The sequence below is a fragment of the Artemia sp. Qi Xiang Cuo genome, chromosome 20, assembly GCF_049724085.1.
Source record: "Artemia sp. Qi Xiang Cuo chromosome 20, ASM4972408v1, whole genome shotgun sequence".
NCBI classification, from domain to species: Eukaryota; Metazoa; Arthropoda; class Branchiopoda; order Anostraca; family Artemiidae; genus Artemia; species Artemia sp. Qi Xiang Cuo.
In genome coordinates, this window is record NC_142813.1 from 8,019,648 (window position 1) to 8,035,707 (window position 16,060).

At 35.9% G+C, this 16,060-nt stretch overlaps 1 protein-coding gene across 5 annotated transcripts in view; it reads right to left on the bottom strand.

Annotated features, from left to right (window-relative positions):
* The window catches only part of promL (prominin-like), a 166,453-nt gene that overhangs the window by 20,599 nt on the left and 129,794 nt on the right, over positions 1-16,060 (bottom strand). For all 5 annotated transcript variants that reach the window (XM_089105989.1, XM_089105993.1, XM_089105991.1 and 2 more), the window contains 2 exons: positions 10,204-10,362; positions 3,647-3,768 (listed from right to left, as the gene is read on the bottom strand). In XM_089105989.1, the coding sequence (XP_088962115.1) occupies positions 3,647-3,768; positions 10,204-10,362 (281 nt within the window). The remainder of the gene's footprint in view (positions 1-3,646; positions 3,769-10,203; positions 10,363-16,060) is intronic.

Below are 16,060 nucleotides of genomic sequence, written 5' to 3' on the forward strand. Positions count from 1 at the left end.
TATTATAAATTTGGGGAGAGGGTAAGCGAAGCAATGCACCTCTAATAATAAGACAAGTATTTGCGATTGTTTTAAAGTATTTTTTTTTCGCATTTTTTAAAGTTTCCTTCAAAACAGCCCTTGTGCCTTATGTTTACCCTAACTATTTAGGGTAACGAACCTGCTACTGACACGCCACCTTTTCAGTGGCACTATCTTTTCAGGGTACTACTTATCATTAGAACACATTTCTTGGTGTTCCTAAACGAACCACCAGGTTTTCAACGATATTTGAGAGTGCTGATAGATGGTTCATTGTTTTCGGTCATTCCAGATGGCATAAAACTGGTAGAATTTAAAAATGTTGCGATCACGGACTTTACAAGGGTACACAGTCAGAGAATTCTAGCAGACTGTAACTCAAAACATGTAAGTAAAAACGCTAAAAGAGGAATGTTTCCATATATATATATATATATATATATATATATATATATATATATATATATATATATATATATATATATATATATATATATATATATATATATATATATATATATATATATATATATATATATATATATATATATATATATATATATATATATATATATATATATATAATATATATATATATATATATATATATATATATATATAGATATTCACCTTAAACACACTTTTTTCGCAGCAGTTATGATAAATTCTTCTACGGAGAAATACAAAACAACTAAATTAACCGTACAAGTAAACCCTAAATTACTGTAGTGAAGAATATAGGGAATGTAATACTTATTGAAAACACAGATGATATCGTTTCATGTTTTTGCTGCTACAGTTATGTTGCAAATCAAGAACTTGAAATAACCAATTTTTTTGTTATTTACTGTTAGATTGGTCCAAAGAATCCCCCTCTGACGAAAATTAATCACCCTTCCAACAGAAATCGTCCATGAAAACTCCATTTACTATTAAAAATAAAACTTATACCAGCAATAAACAGCTTAAACGAAAATATTCGCTTTACAAACTTGTTTCAAGTAAGCTAGTTTAAAAATCTTCTTGTTAACATTCGACTTGCCTCTGCTGTAGCTGAAAACTTCGTTTGCCCAAAGAATTCTGAGTGGGGGTGGGGGGGGGGCAATATAATTTAGTTTTAGTTGGAGTATACTTTCCGTTGAATTTAATTGAACGATTTGAGTAACGTTTTAACCCACAATTGTAGGCTTTTCAACATAAGAAATATTTTTTTAGACTCTTCAAACCTTTACAACGCAAGAAGTGAGGCTCAAAAAATTTTTCTTAGGCCTAATTTGCGCTATAAATCCATTCTGAAAGTTTCACGTTTTTAATACATACTTCGTCCCAGGGCACGATGATTCAATCTCTCTATTCCCGAAAGTTTCAACTACCTAAACCCATTACTATCTATAATAACAAAATTAGTATTGATGGTAGAATTTTACCATCAATACTAATTAATAAATAGTTTAAGACGTAATTATAAACATAATATTTTCTTAATATAGCATTATATAAATTATAACAATAAATTATACTGTAACATTATTTTAATAATATAAAAAATATATTAAACAATGCTACATAATAAATAATAATATGATAGTATAGTAACATCATAATATAATTTTAGTATACTTAAAATATAAAAGACTCCTTATCATTAATTTTACTACAGAATTCATGCCACGTTAACTCTCAAGCAGAATTAACTTAAACTTTTTTGCATACTGACAAATTGTCTGCGTTATGCAGGCACCGATATACTGATTCACTGCCTTCGGCCGGGAGTGCAATGTGTGGTTGGGAAATCATCCCACACTTCCCCCTTTTTTCCCTAGATTTCTCCAGGTACCGAATTAGAGGTGGGTCGACTTTGGCTGAGCTTATTGAGTCATACCATTGATTAATTTTAAAACCAAATAATTAGCGACACCAGGACTCGAACCTCTGTCCTCAGGATTTCAAGTCTGAAGCGCTAACCACTCAGCTAGAAAGGCTCAAGCCGAATTGGCCCTCAGAAACCCAACTTCAATCTTTTTTAAGAGGAGATACTTAACACAATAGTTGAGACACAACTACTTTAGCCTTCATCTACTCCAACAGCTAAAAACATCCCGTTCAAGGTCGAACTTGGCTAACTCAAAATAATATGACAAGAAATTTAGTGTTTAATCTGTTTCAATTTTTTTGTGTTGTGTTACAACCGTAAAGGACCCAGGATTTTTTTTTTGAGAACGTTTTACTAAAAAAAATTTCGTGGGGGGGGGGGGAGTACACAAAAAAACGCATACAAAATTTGTTTATATCCATTTTTGTTACGTTTTTACGAGTCAGACAAACATTTTTTTTTGAGGGGGGGGGGTCAAACCCCCTAACCCCCCCTCTGGGTACGGCCTTGACAACTAGCACTTCCGAGGCCAAAAAAATTACGCACGAACCTCCTCTACCCCAATCCATTCAAAGCTTCATTTTTCATCCACTGCCATGAAACTACTAAATACTAATTAATAAATAGTACGATATACAAATATAATATCTTATTAATATTTAATATTATAATAAACTAAATAGGAAATAATACTATAACATTATTATAAAAGTATCATAATATATCAAATAATATTACGCAGTATATAATAATATATAGGTGTAGTAAAACACTGCCTTCTTTCAGAATTAAATCCCAGATGGCCAACTTTTAACTTCTCTATGAGGAGTTTCAATCATTTAATGCCATGGTTTAATATAATATGATACTTTTCAAGAATACCAGTAGGTTCTTGAAATGGCCTTCATCTACTGTAAATACCAAAAATATCGAGTTTGCGGTTAAATTTGGTCAACTCAAAATTTTACGATAAGATATTTCGTGTTTAGTTTGTTTCAAATTTTTAGTATTGTTTTACTACTACTACTACTAGCAACTCATTGCAGCACCAAGCCACTAAGGCCAACATAGCTTTGCGCAATCCTCCTCTAGTCCAACCTATTCAAAGCTTCACTCACTTCCCCCATCCGTGAAGTTCCAATTTACTGAAGTCGCTTGTTACTTAACCACGCAAAGATTTGAAGTATCGTAGGAGCCCATATTGCAAGATATTTTGGTGGATTGGAGACTAGACTGATTTAGCCCCCTCCTCCTCCCAAAACAAATTTTGAAATTCCAACTTTCAAATTCCGTCCTTGCGACGTCTTCTCATCCCATTCGGGGATAATTTCCTTTGAATTATGTTTTTGATTAAGCTCTTTATTTTTATTTAATATTTATTTTACATTAATTGTTTTCCCATACGGTATACAAGAATAAATATAGAGATCCTTCAAAGCCATTATGGAGCGCTGAAAAGACGTTTCAGTTGCTGGGTCTTTTTTCAGGGACAAGTAGCCGCCTTGTCACCCAAGTCGTCGTGGCGGAGATCGACCCCTTGGCCCTGTATTGCCGCGCTTATTATATATTTTGGTAATAATAATCAGTGGTGTCATTTCACAAAAATTAAGAGAGGGGGGACACAGACCCCCCCATCCTTAATTAACACCACTGATAATAATTAAATCAGTTTTCTCTAGCACTATGGAACTAAGACCCTAATGCAATTTGTTTCATAATACAAAAAAAAAAAAAAAAAAATGGGTAACTTACGGTTGTGTATTAGCAGGTGCATAATCTTCCGTTTTCTTGTAGAGATCAATAAGAGGCAAGCTGACGAAGGCACATATTATAAACCATACAAGTGCCCATCCTACTGCAGCCCAAAATCCATTCTAAAAAAAGAAAAAAGGAAATAAAAATGGTTTTCACATGCCAGCTAGCAAGGCGTTAATACCTTGATATTCTCCTGACTAACGATATTCCCTATCGGTTCTTGGACAATCTAAAAGATTCAGACCATGAGTCTCTATGGATTTACACACGGCCCAAGTCACTACCTCGCCATGTCCCTTGCAATATTTATTGGCAGTCTACTACCCTGAGAGTGCCAGAAATCGTAAAGAACTAATTTTGCACCCCCAGAAAGGAGTAGACTATTGCCGCGCCAAATTCAGTTTGGTGCGTTGTATGTGGCGATTTTAACCAAACTAACTAACAGTACTTGGCTCACAGCCTCAGACTTAAGCAAGTTGTAAAATCTCCAGCCCATATAGCCGGTGGAATATTGGACCTGATCCTAACTGATTCCGGCGAGTTTCACACTGACCCGGTCTGTTTTAGTGCGCTAGAAAATTCTGATCACTTTACTGTTCTTTGGAAAGCAAAAGCCCCGACAAAAAGACCGAAACAAACACAGTTTGTCGTTCGTCTCACCACTGAGTCAAATATTTGTTTTTTCGGACGCTGGATCGGCCAACATGATTTCTCAGAAATCATTAATGAGCTGAATCTTGACAAGAAGACTCAGCTTTTCAACTCCGTCTTGTACGAAAAACACAAGGAGCACTTTCCAACAAAAACAGTCTATAGATCGCATACTGACCAACCGTGGATCACACCTGAGATTAAAGCCCTTATCAAACAGCGGGGCCAGTCGCATGATGCTCGATTGCGCAACAAAGTCGTTGCTCTTCGTCGCACAGCCAGAAGAACTTACGTATCTAACCATGTTGATCCCACCCTGTTTAGTAACAGCAAAAAATGGCATGAGTCAGTGAAAAGGTTGACAGTCAAAGCCCGTGATCCTCACTTAAAAATCCTGAAAGAGGACGACACTTACGTAGCAGCAACTGAGGTTAATGGTTTTTGCTGGTATTTGCACTATTTACCCGAGTTTCTCACAAGAGGTACTAGCTGCAGTCCTTGACACTAGTGCCTCTTGTGAACAATGCCCGTCAGTTGCGTCCCATCAAGTGTGCACAGAACTACTGAAGCTCAAACCTCGTAGCTCCTCATATCCTGGAGAAATCCTAGTGTGTCTTCTCTACGAATTTACGTTCTTCCTTGCTACCCCTCTCGCTAGTATCATCAACCTTTGCATAACATTCGACAAATTTTCCAACCCCTGGAAAAAATCCTATATCAAAGTGACCCCTAAGAAATCCCCGTCAAAATCATGCGATGACTTAAGGCCTATCTCGCTGACTCCCTGCTTGGCCAAGGTAACAGAGACTTTCGTTGCAAGACTGCTGATGAGTGATATAAAACCGAATATAGAACCTTTCCAGTACGGATGCCACACAGTGGCTCCAACACGTCAGTGTACTTAGTGCGTCTGTATGACGACATTCTATCGTGGCTCGAGAAAGAGAAAAGCTTCGTAGATTTGGCCCTCGCTGATTACAGAAAAGCCTTCGATCTCATCAAACATATTATCGCTCTCAATAGCCTAAGTGAAATGGGCACCAAAAGTACTTGCTGCGTCTAGTCGCTGATTTTCTTTCCCAGCGGGAGCAGTGCGTTTTCGCTCTTAGCGAAGACGATTCAAATTCTGCATTTCTTCCAATTACTTGCGGTGCCCCTCAGGGCACTAAACTAGCCGGACTTATTTACTTCGCTGTGATTAACTTCATCCTGTTTACTTTCAAGGACAGATATAAATTCGTTGATGATCTGTCACTCTTACTCAAATACCTACTAGAAGGTCAATCAGCAATCCCCCTTTTTGATTCCTGTCTATCCACGGTTTTTCAGAATGAATGCGAGCGAGCTAGCCTTACCCTCAATGAGCAAAAGTGCAAGGTGTTGCGTTTCAACCCTCTTAAATCGGACTTTCAGGTGCCCCCTACCTTGTTTAAAACAGTTGGCAGTGAGAAAACTCTGGGGATAATTTTCTCCGTTGACTGCAAGCTCAACAACCACGTATGTGACCTTCTACGAAAAGGGTATGCAGCGCTGCAGTCACTGGTTACCATGAAGCGGTTCGGATTCAGTGCGAATTCCATGAAGCTTGCCTTCAATACTTATATCCTACCCATCATTGAATATTCGTGCGGGCCCGAGTGTACAGTTAAGTGCTGGGATGTGTCAAGATATTGAAGCTATCGAAATACGGGCTTGTAAGATTATGCTGGGTCAGGCCTTCACTACTTATGACAATGCGCTTAAGGTTCTTGGCCTCGAGTCCCTTTTTAACCACCCTCAGAGACTTATTTGTCAGTTCGGCCCTTTCCTGCTCCGTAGAAGCAAACACAGGACATTCCTGCCCCTGCTAGCCCCCGTTATTTCCCGTACCCGGAGACAATAAAAGCTCAACCCAGTGACATGCTATACGGCTGCCAGCATTCTGTCGTCCCCTTTTTTACAGACACGGTCAACAAATCATAAAAAAAGTAATATGGTTTTATTCATTTTTTGTTGTCATATTTGTTATTTAACTTTGTCGTATTTGTAAAAACCCTCGGTATTAGTGCTTTTAGTGCTAAAAAGAGTAAGTTTAATAAAATATGTCTATGTCTAAACGTTACGGACTGTCCTAAACTTCAAATATGTGGATTTTATTTACCATGACGTGACGTTGCAAGTTCAAATAAAAAAATAATTGCCAAAGTGCATATCATACTATTATAATATTGCCATTCGACATATTAATGATCATCCTGCCGACAATGTTAACTTGACAAAGGTACATATCATGAGCCAAATATCTACCTTTCTCACTTCAGCCTAAAAATTATTCTTAAAGAAAGTTAAGTAAAGGGACGTTCACACCCAGGTCTATCTAGACTCCCAATATTTTTCTTCTTTTTTTTTTGCTACCAACCCATTCACTAAAATTATCTGCACGGCAGAAACTAGTCACCGCTAAGCATCCAGTTCTACAGGCTGTTCCTAACTTTAATTAAAGATATTTTATTTACCCTGCTACGTGGTCATGAGTTAAATAAAAAATACTACTTGTAAGATTACATATATACATGTTCTTTGAAGTGAATCGGTTTAAATGATATCAGAATAATGCCGTTCCATGTATGTAAATGTCAACAAGCTGACAATGACAAGCTGATAAAAGCACATATCATGAACCATACAAGGGACCATTTTACTGAAGGTCAACGTTTGAGGGACATTCAGAAGCAGGTCTGGCTATAAACTCGAACTAGACCTATGTCAGTATAAAGATTTAGTTTAAATCTAGACCTATGTCAGTTATTGTCATCACAAGATTCACCAGAACCAGATAACAGATTTCAAGAGATTTAAGAGAAAATAAATAATAAGTGCCCTAATTGTGTTTTTGGGAGTTAGTACCAACTCCTGCCAATTTAGGGGGGGAGGTGGGGTGGCGGTTGCGAAAGAGGCTCTATACAAGGTCTGACAACAAAATTTACGAACTGATTTTATTGTCAATCTCACTGCAACACTTTAGGAGTGATAACAGTGATGCAATGTCTGTTTAGAATTTACAGGTCGTTCAATTGTTTCCAGTCCTTTAGACGACGTTGTCTAGAGTGCAGCTCTGTTTTTGTACACGTGTGTTTTACTATTGTGAGGATGGAAGTCGATCGTGATACTTTTTGTGACGACATTCCTTGTGGAAGAGGGCAAAACGAACTCGGAAGCTCTAGAGATGATGGACCCAGTTTACGCACACGGTCTTCTGAAAAGAAGTTCTCAAGCGGCTGGTGAGGTTCAGAGAGGGCAAGATCTCAACGAAGGACGATGATTGTTCGGGACACCCCTCCGCTGTTCGTCATTATTTATTTTGTGTGCAAGAAGTCTATAAAAACCGTCAATTCAAACCGTCGCCTGACGGTCTAAGATGTCGCCGAAGTCACAAGATTCAACCGAGAAACTCGTATTCACACAAGAGTTGGATCGTTCCCAAAAACTTGTCAGTCAAATAAAAGAAAAAGCATTTGCGTGTTTGTCAAGATTGATGGGAGAATTCGGACATATTTCAAAACGTAATTACGGGAGATGAAACATGGATTTACGACTAAGATCCTGAGACTAAGAAACAAAGCGTAGAATGAAAAAAAAAGACCAGCCAGTGACAAAAAAAAAAAAAAAAAAAAAAAAAAAAAAAAAAAAAATTCAAAATCAAGGTCATGCTATTTGATGGTCTTTTTTGATTCACGTGAAATTGCTCTCAAAGAATGGATTCCCCATGGTCCAACAGTTGATTCCAATTTCTATATATTTCAATAAGTATTGAAACGTTTATTGAACGACCGCTTAAAAGAGTTCACAGAAAGACATCTGACTTGTGGTCTCTTTCTGAACCACCCATGGTTATTCGTAGGTGTTTCACCTGCAAGGATCATATCGGACTTCAACCCCTCGAGTGTCTGGAAACGTCTTCGAGGGAGGCCGCGCACCAGATGGGCTCATGTTACAAATCAACGCCTCTTCAACCGCAACATCGACCCAACTGAGGCCCCCGCCCTAGCCCTGGACAGGGCTGCTTGGAGAAGACTGACAGCGCTGTCAACCACTGGCGACCCTGCTGAGCAAGAGCGTTAAGTCAAGTAAGTCTAAGTCAAGCTTCAACACAACAATGGACCCTCTCATAAATTCATATTTCTAAAGATTCTAAAAAGTCTAAATAACTTTAATAGAATTTTTGTCTCGTTCAAATTAAAGAAATCTGAAATCTGATTCGTTGCAAATACGATAACATGCAAGACGGGTGACGATTTTGGTTCAACTATCCAGAACAGAAGAGAATAGAAGGAAAACATAAATCCTTTAATGCTAAAAAATTGAAAGCTAGATATCAGCTTTTTTTTCAAATTCCGCATATAAACTTGTTATATAGTAACAAGTTTGTTCCGCATATATTATGTTATATACTATATTATACAAGTATGTTATATAGTAACAAGTTAATTGTGTTTCGCATATAGAAACTTGTAGTTACTATCGCTTACGATGCTGAGCGAATTCGGTAAGCTGTTGTTGACTATGGTAAGCAGTCTGAAACAAAATCGCCAGAAAGGTGGGGCTAAGCACTTGTAAAATTTGAAGAACGGAACGATTATAATAAACTGATTCACCGTATTTGCATAATCCAATTTTTGCATAAAATTAGTTATAATTTTGCATAAAATTAGTTAAAATTAAAATTAGTCTTATAGTCTTATAGTCTTAATTAGTTCAAAGTAAAATTAGTCTTAAAATTAAAAGTGTCTTTTAATTTAAAATTTTAATTTTTAACTAATTTTAATTTTATAAACAATTTATAATTTAGAAAGTATGCGTCGAAATTTGAAAAAAAAGTCAGGTTTTTGAAAAAAACCTGACTTTTGAAAAAGTCAGGTTTTCGAAATTTGAAAAAAAAAGTGAAAAAAAAATGAAGAGACAAAGAAATAAAAAAAAACTATACTAGTAAAGAAACCATAGTTCAGCATATGCGAGTTTCTTTCGTTTTTATTGTTGTTTGTATTTTGTATACCCTTACCGTATGCCATATCGTACCATATACCCGACTGACTGGCCGCATCTCAAACAGTAAGCTGTACGAAAAATGTGGTTCAATCTCACTTTCTAGGACTAGAATGAGAGAAAGGATGATAGAGAAACACCAAGGAAACGTTTTTGCGGATGAAGGATGGCAGATTGCCAAAGATTGTCTTTATCGGCCAACCGTCTAGAACCAAATGAAAAGCAGGTCATCCCCGAATCGGGTGGGACGATGTTGTAAGGAAAGACTTAAGGGAAATAGCAACGTCTTGAGAGGGCGTAGAGGGAGGCTTTGAATTGGTTGAGATGGAGAAGGAGCGTGCGTAGCTGTGTTGGCCTCAGGCGGCTTGATGCTGCAGTGAGTTGTTAGTAGTAGTAGTTTATATTTTTAATCTTTTTATGTACGTGTTAATTTCCAATTCAATTTATTTATAACCTGTCAAAACAAAAAAGGGCGCAGATCCCCTAAATGACAGAGTACATAAGGAAAAAAAAAAGAAAAAAGAGAAGAAAACTTATACAGTGAACAAAAGTAAGTAGTTTTTACAATCATAATAATCATAGACATAATCACAAAAATTTGTTAAAGTTTGTTTTTCTTCTTATTTTTTCACTTCTTTTTTTTTCCATAAATGCTGTTCGAATTGAAGGTAAAATAGGAAGCCGGAACTGAAGCCAAAACAGGAAGCCGGATCTGAAGCCAAAACCTGTTTCTCAATATTTTTAATTCATTTTAATTCTAAATTCATTTTTTTCAAAATTGCATCCTAGTCGATTACAGCAGTTTTCTTGTCCAGTTTTCATACTCGCCTATTTTCCTTTTCCACTGAACCAAACCCTTCAAACACTCCTAACCAACTTACTAAAGGATCAATGATTCCTCTACATAGAGCCTCAACCGGCACAGCTGCAGCACGATTGACTGGACCACACCGTCCAATCTCTTTCTCCGAGTAGTTACCAACCCTGTATGCATAATCTTGGATAAGTCTCTCAAAATCTCTTCCAAATTCATGGGCCACCTATAAGTTAAAAGCAAATGAATAAGAGTAGGAATAAATAGTATGGGTAACACACAAAAAAATATCAATGCCATCTGACGTGTGGCAAAACCTTCTTTCAAGTTAAAACTTCTTTTAAGTTAAAAGCAAATGAATAAGAGTAGGAGAGAGGGAACTGGGATATTTTTGATACAAAAAAAATATCATCGCCACCTGGCGCGTCGCAAAACTTCTTTCAAGCTCCGTATCATTTTCCTTTCAAGATCTAATATCAAATACTTATTACTACCCTACTTTTACTAATTACACTAAATTAAATCAATTTCTTTTATTATTACACTAAGAAATGCCAAGTGTTGCCAAACACTAGATGACGTTGATAGTTTTTTTTTGTTGACACTATCTACAGTTTCCGCTCTTACCTATACTCTTTAGTTACCTATACTCTTTAGTTGAGATATCGTTCGTCATACGATCAGTCGTGGGTGTCCTCAACTTAGTTCTAAGTGATAGATCAATTTTTATCTCTATGTATTTTTATTCTTTGAAAATCTGAAGGCCATCCCATTTTTGGGAATCATACAAGTGATAAAAATCTCATATTGGAAATCCATGGAAAACATGGACGTATTTCCCGGTTATTCAGTTTAAAACTTTCTGGGGGTCTTTCTAAGTTATACATTTCCTAGGTATTCAGTATTTAAATATGACTAAGCAGTCCGTCTTAAAACACACATTTACAACACAAAACACAAACACATTCAAAACAATTAGTTTCTGAACAACCTTTCCGTATTCAATTTTAAACAGGCCTAGATAGTTGATTTTAATAACAAATATTTTCTTTATAATACGTGGTCTATCTTACAGCACGTATTCAAAATAGCTGCTTTCCGAAAATACTTTAAGGTTGCAACACGTCACACAACACTGTTACACAGATACAGAATCGGGTTTTATACAGCCAACGAAAATACTGGATGCAACAAAACGGATATTTCGAGAAGACGACTGCGCCCTTTCTTCAGCAATATTAAAGAGCATTAAAAAAAATAAAATAAAAAATCGCATTTTCTGTGCAAAAATGGGAGCGATTTAGACTAGAAAAAAGAGAATAAAATAAATAAAAAGACAGAAACAAAAACGCGGAGATCAAAATGAAACAAAAACCCGAATTGAAATAACTAAAAAGCTAACAAAGCAGAAGAAAATAACAAGCAAAATAAAAACAAAAACAAACGAATCACTGATCCAAGAACGTATTCACCAACTACTTTCTTTCGTTCTTCAGAGAAAAAACCTACAGAAATACTGACAAAGACCACACTGCTTTTCATCATACAAAACAAGAGAAGTCAACGAAGAAATTTGTGAAGACAGGGAATATAACCTGAGCGGCTATTGTGGGTATAAATACAGCAGCCATCATCAACGAGATACAGTATAAACAAAATAATAGAAAACAAATTTACACGATAGAATAAATTTTTAAACTAAAATCCTAACACAAATTTAGAAAGAGTCTGGCTTCCCCTCCTCCCCTCCCCTAGGATCAGCCAAGACAGTATTTGAGTGGCCGAAACTCTTCAAAAAATAAAACAAAATTTCAATAATACAAGGGAGGGGGGGGGGGTTTGGAACATTCTTCGGGACATTCCTTACATAGGCTTATGTAGGTATCAATGGCGATATACCTAAAGAAATTAATCTCAACCTCAATGAAAAATTGTGCTTGTTTTATCTTTCATACACAGCTAATTTTCATTCTTAATAATAAGTTTATGCCAAGATTTATTCGCAACTAATTAAAAAATTTCAATTAAATCGGCAAAAAAAGCAAATATGATAAGGAAAAAGATACATTTGATACATAAGAGTGGAAACGTGTACTTATTATTAGTAAAATACAAAATACAAAGAAAATTTGACTTTCTTTGCATTACTATAAAAATAGATGATTTTTTAGAGCTATAACAGTTCAAATTTGGGATCAACCGGGACTCCTTTCCAAACCCAAAACTTGTACATTAAATACGTTCTAAGACTCCACCGCTTATACATGGCGTTCGACAAAAAAAGGATTAAATGTAAAACAGTTTAGGCCTATATATAATAATTAAAATAATTATATAAATAATATAATATAAATAATTAAGAAACCAAACCGAGGGCAATTTTAAGTCAGTTGGAAAGAAACAACGAAAAGATAGGGCAGATATTTCGGCAAGGACTTCCGCCATGCCATCCTTGGCAGTAAAGAAAAAGGAGGGAATGAACAAAAATGCTTATATATAAAACAAAAAAATTAGAAATCAACCGTTTCAAGACAGAGATACGGTATACTTCAATCATTCAATCATTTATTAAAAAAAAAGAAAAGAAAAACGAAAAAAACATAAAAAGGTTATTTGGCCCAAGAAGCTTGTCTTTTAGTTTAGTTTAGTCAGCCAAAGTGTAGTGTAGCTTATTTAGCAAAAAGATTAGTTTTTTGTTTTACACATTACTTTTTTTTTCTTCTCCCTTTTAGAGCGCTGGCAAGGGCTAGGCGAAGGTCCGTGCCGAAATATTTCCTTCATCTTTTTGTTGTTTCTTTTCCACTGGCGGAAAATCACCCTCGTTTTGTTTCTAACTTATTTATATATATATTTTCTTCATATTCATTCTTTTTTTTGCCAAAAATATGCACACTATTTTTAAATTGCTATTTCGTGGATGACAAGCCCAGTGAACTTACTAATCTTATGTTGAAAAAATTTAATGGGGTAGGACACCCAGTAGTTGGCCAGCTAATCAACTCTTTAAGAGCTAAATCATTATAAGACCTCGACCTCTATCATACCACCTAGAAAGTGGACTGTTTCACCACTGGATGTGTCAAAACATTCTTAATAAGTATGTGATTAGCTTGAATATTTTAACCATATACAACACTCGCAATTTCAAATATAGTGATAGACAACAGTGGAGCCTAATCGTGGCTACACATTCGAAGCTTGTGCCTAATCTTGGCTACACATTCAAAGCTTGAGCCCAATCTTGGTTACACATTCAAAGCTTAAGCCTAATCTTGGTTACACATTCAAAGCTTGAGCCTTAATCTTGGCTACCCATTCAAAGCTTGAGCCTAATCTTGGCTAAACATTCAAAACTTGAGCCTAATCTTGGCTACACATTCAAAGCTTGAGCCTAATCTTGGCTAAATATTCAAAGCTTGAGCCTAATCTTGGCTACACATCCAAAGCTTGAACCGAATTTTGGCTAAAGATTCAGAGTTTGAGCCTAATCTTGACTACACATTCAAAGCTTGAGCTTAATCATGGCTACACATTCAAAGCTTGAGCCTAATCTTGGCTACACATTCAAAGTTTGAGCCTAATCTTGGCTACACATTCAAAGCTTGATCCTAATCTTGGCTACACATTCAAAGCTTGACCCTAAACTTGGCTAAACATTCAAAGCTTGATCCTAATCTTGGCTACACATTCAAAGCTTGACCCTAAACTTGGCTATACATTCAAAGCTTGAGCCTAATCTTGGCTACACATTCAAAGCTTGAGCCTAATCTTGGCTATACATTCAAAGCTTGAGCCTAATCTTGGCTACACATTCAAAGCTTGAGCCTAATCTTGGAAAATGCTGTCTGATCTTTGGCACATGGTCTTAAAGTAGAGCAACATATCCTAATCAAAGACACAGTCAACCTTGGATGGATTTAATGTAAAACAAGTCTTGTGAAACAGAATAGATGTGTTTAAATATGCTAGAGTGTAGAGGTAACTCTTGTTTAAATTCAAATGTTTAAAAACCAGATTGTTTTCCCGAGGTTGTAGTTAGCCAATATTAGAATTTGACTTTGTGCTTTGGTTTAAGCGAACACATTTTTAACAGGTTTCGATTAAATAAATTTTTAATAAATCAAATTAAATTAATTTTACTGTCTTGTCGCAGCTTGATACATCAGGTAACTTAAAACGAACCTATTTATTAATAGACGTGTCTTTTGAATTTTTAAGCCCCCCCCCCCACGACTGATTTACTGTAACTAAAATCGGTGCAAAGGAAGGAGGGATAGGGGAAAATACCACTATACTATCAGTCTAATAGATACACACCCCTCGATTTAAATTTGGCAGAACCAGGGACTCCCATAGAAAAACTTCCAGTACCTTCTGGTATCTAGTACCTTCTGGTATCTAATTCTGGACTAATTAAATATTAATCCCCAATTAGAATCTAGCTGGCCAAATTCTTAATTCTGGCCGAAGCATTAAATCAAGCTTTCATTGGAATCATGCCAGCTAAATTCTTAATTCTTGCTATGACATTAACTTAAGGCCCAATTGCAATCAAGCTGGTCAAATTTTTAATTAGGCCAAAGTATTAAATCAGGCTTCCATTGGAATCACGCTGGCTAAATTTAGAATTCTGGCCATGCTATCAAAGCTCAAGGCCCAACTGAAATCAAGCTTGTCAAATTCTGAACTCTGGCCAAATTACTAAATTAAGCTTCCTTTTTTGAATTAAATTAAGTTTCAACTTGAATCAAGCTTGCCAAATTCTAAATTCTGGTTGAAGTATTAAATCAAGGTTTCATTGGGATTATGCCGGCTAAATGCTTAATTCTTGCCATGACTTTAACTGAAGGCCCAATTGCAATCAAGCAGGTCAAATTCTTAATTCTGGTCAAATTATTAAATCAGGCTTTCATTATAATCACGCTGGCTATATTTAGAATTCTGGCCATGCTATCGAGCCTCGAGGCCCAATTGAAATCAAGCTGGTCAAATTCTGAATTCTGGCGGAAGTATTAAATCAAGCTTTAATTGGGATCATACCGGCTAAATTCTTAATTCTTGCCATGCCATTAACTTAAGGCCAAATTGCAATCAAGCAGGTCAAATTTTTAACTATGGCCAAAGTATTAAATCAGGCTTCCATTGGAATCACGCTGGCCAAATTTAGAATTCTGGCCATGCTATCAAAGCTCAAGGCCCAATTGAAATCAAGCTGGTGAAATTCTGAACTCTGGCCAAGTTACTAAATTAAGCTTCCTTTTTTCAATTAAATTAAGTTTCAACTTGAATCAAGCTTGTTAAATTCTAAATTCTGGTTGAAGTATTAAATCAAGGTTTCATTGGAATCATGCCGGCTAAATTCTTAATTCTTGCCATGACATTTACTTGAGGCCCAATTGCAATCAAATTCTTAATTCTGGACAAAGTATTAAATCAGGCTTCCATTGGAATCACGCTGGCTAAATTTAGAATTCTGGCCATGCTATCAAAGCTCAAGGCGCAATTGAAATCAAGCTGGTCAAATTCTGAACTCTGGCCAAATTACTAAATTAAGCTTCCCTTTTTCAATTAAATTAAGTTTCAACTTAAATCAAGCTCGCCAAATTCTAAATTCTGACTGAATTATGAAAATTAACCTCCAATTGGAATCAAACTGGCCAAATTCTGAATAACAAATTATAGCGTTTTGAGGGGTAAGATTAATAATAAAATCGTGCATAGAGAATAGACTCTCAATCGAAAAATGAATTAATAAAATTCAATTCAGTGAATCCATGAATGAATTAAGAACTGAAATAGATCAGTTGAATAAATTGAGCAAAAAATTAGCCCCCCAAAGTTCAAGCTGTCATTCTAGCTGTAATTTGCGCTTTGCTGAAAATTTGCATAAATCATGAATTATGAAGGATCTATTTGTTGGGGTT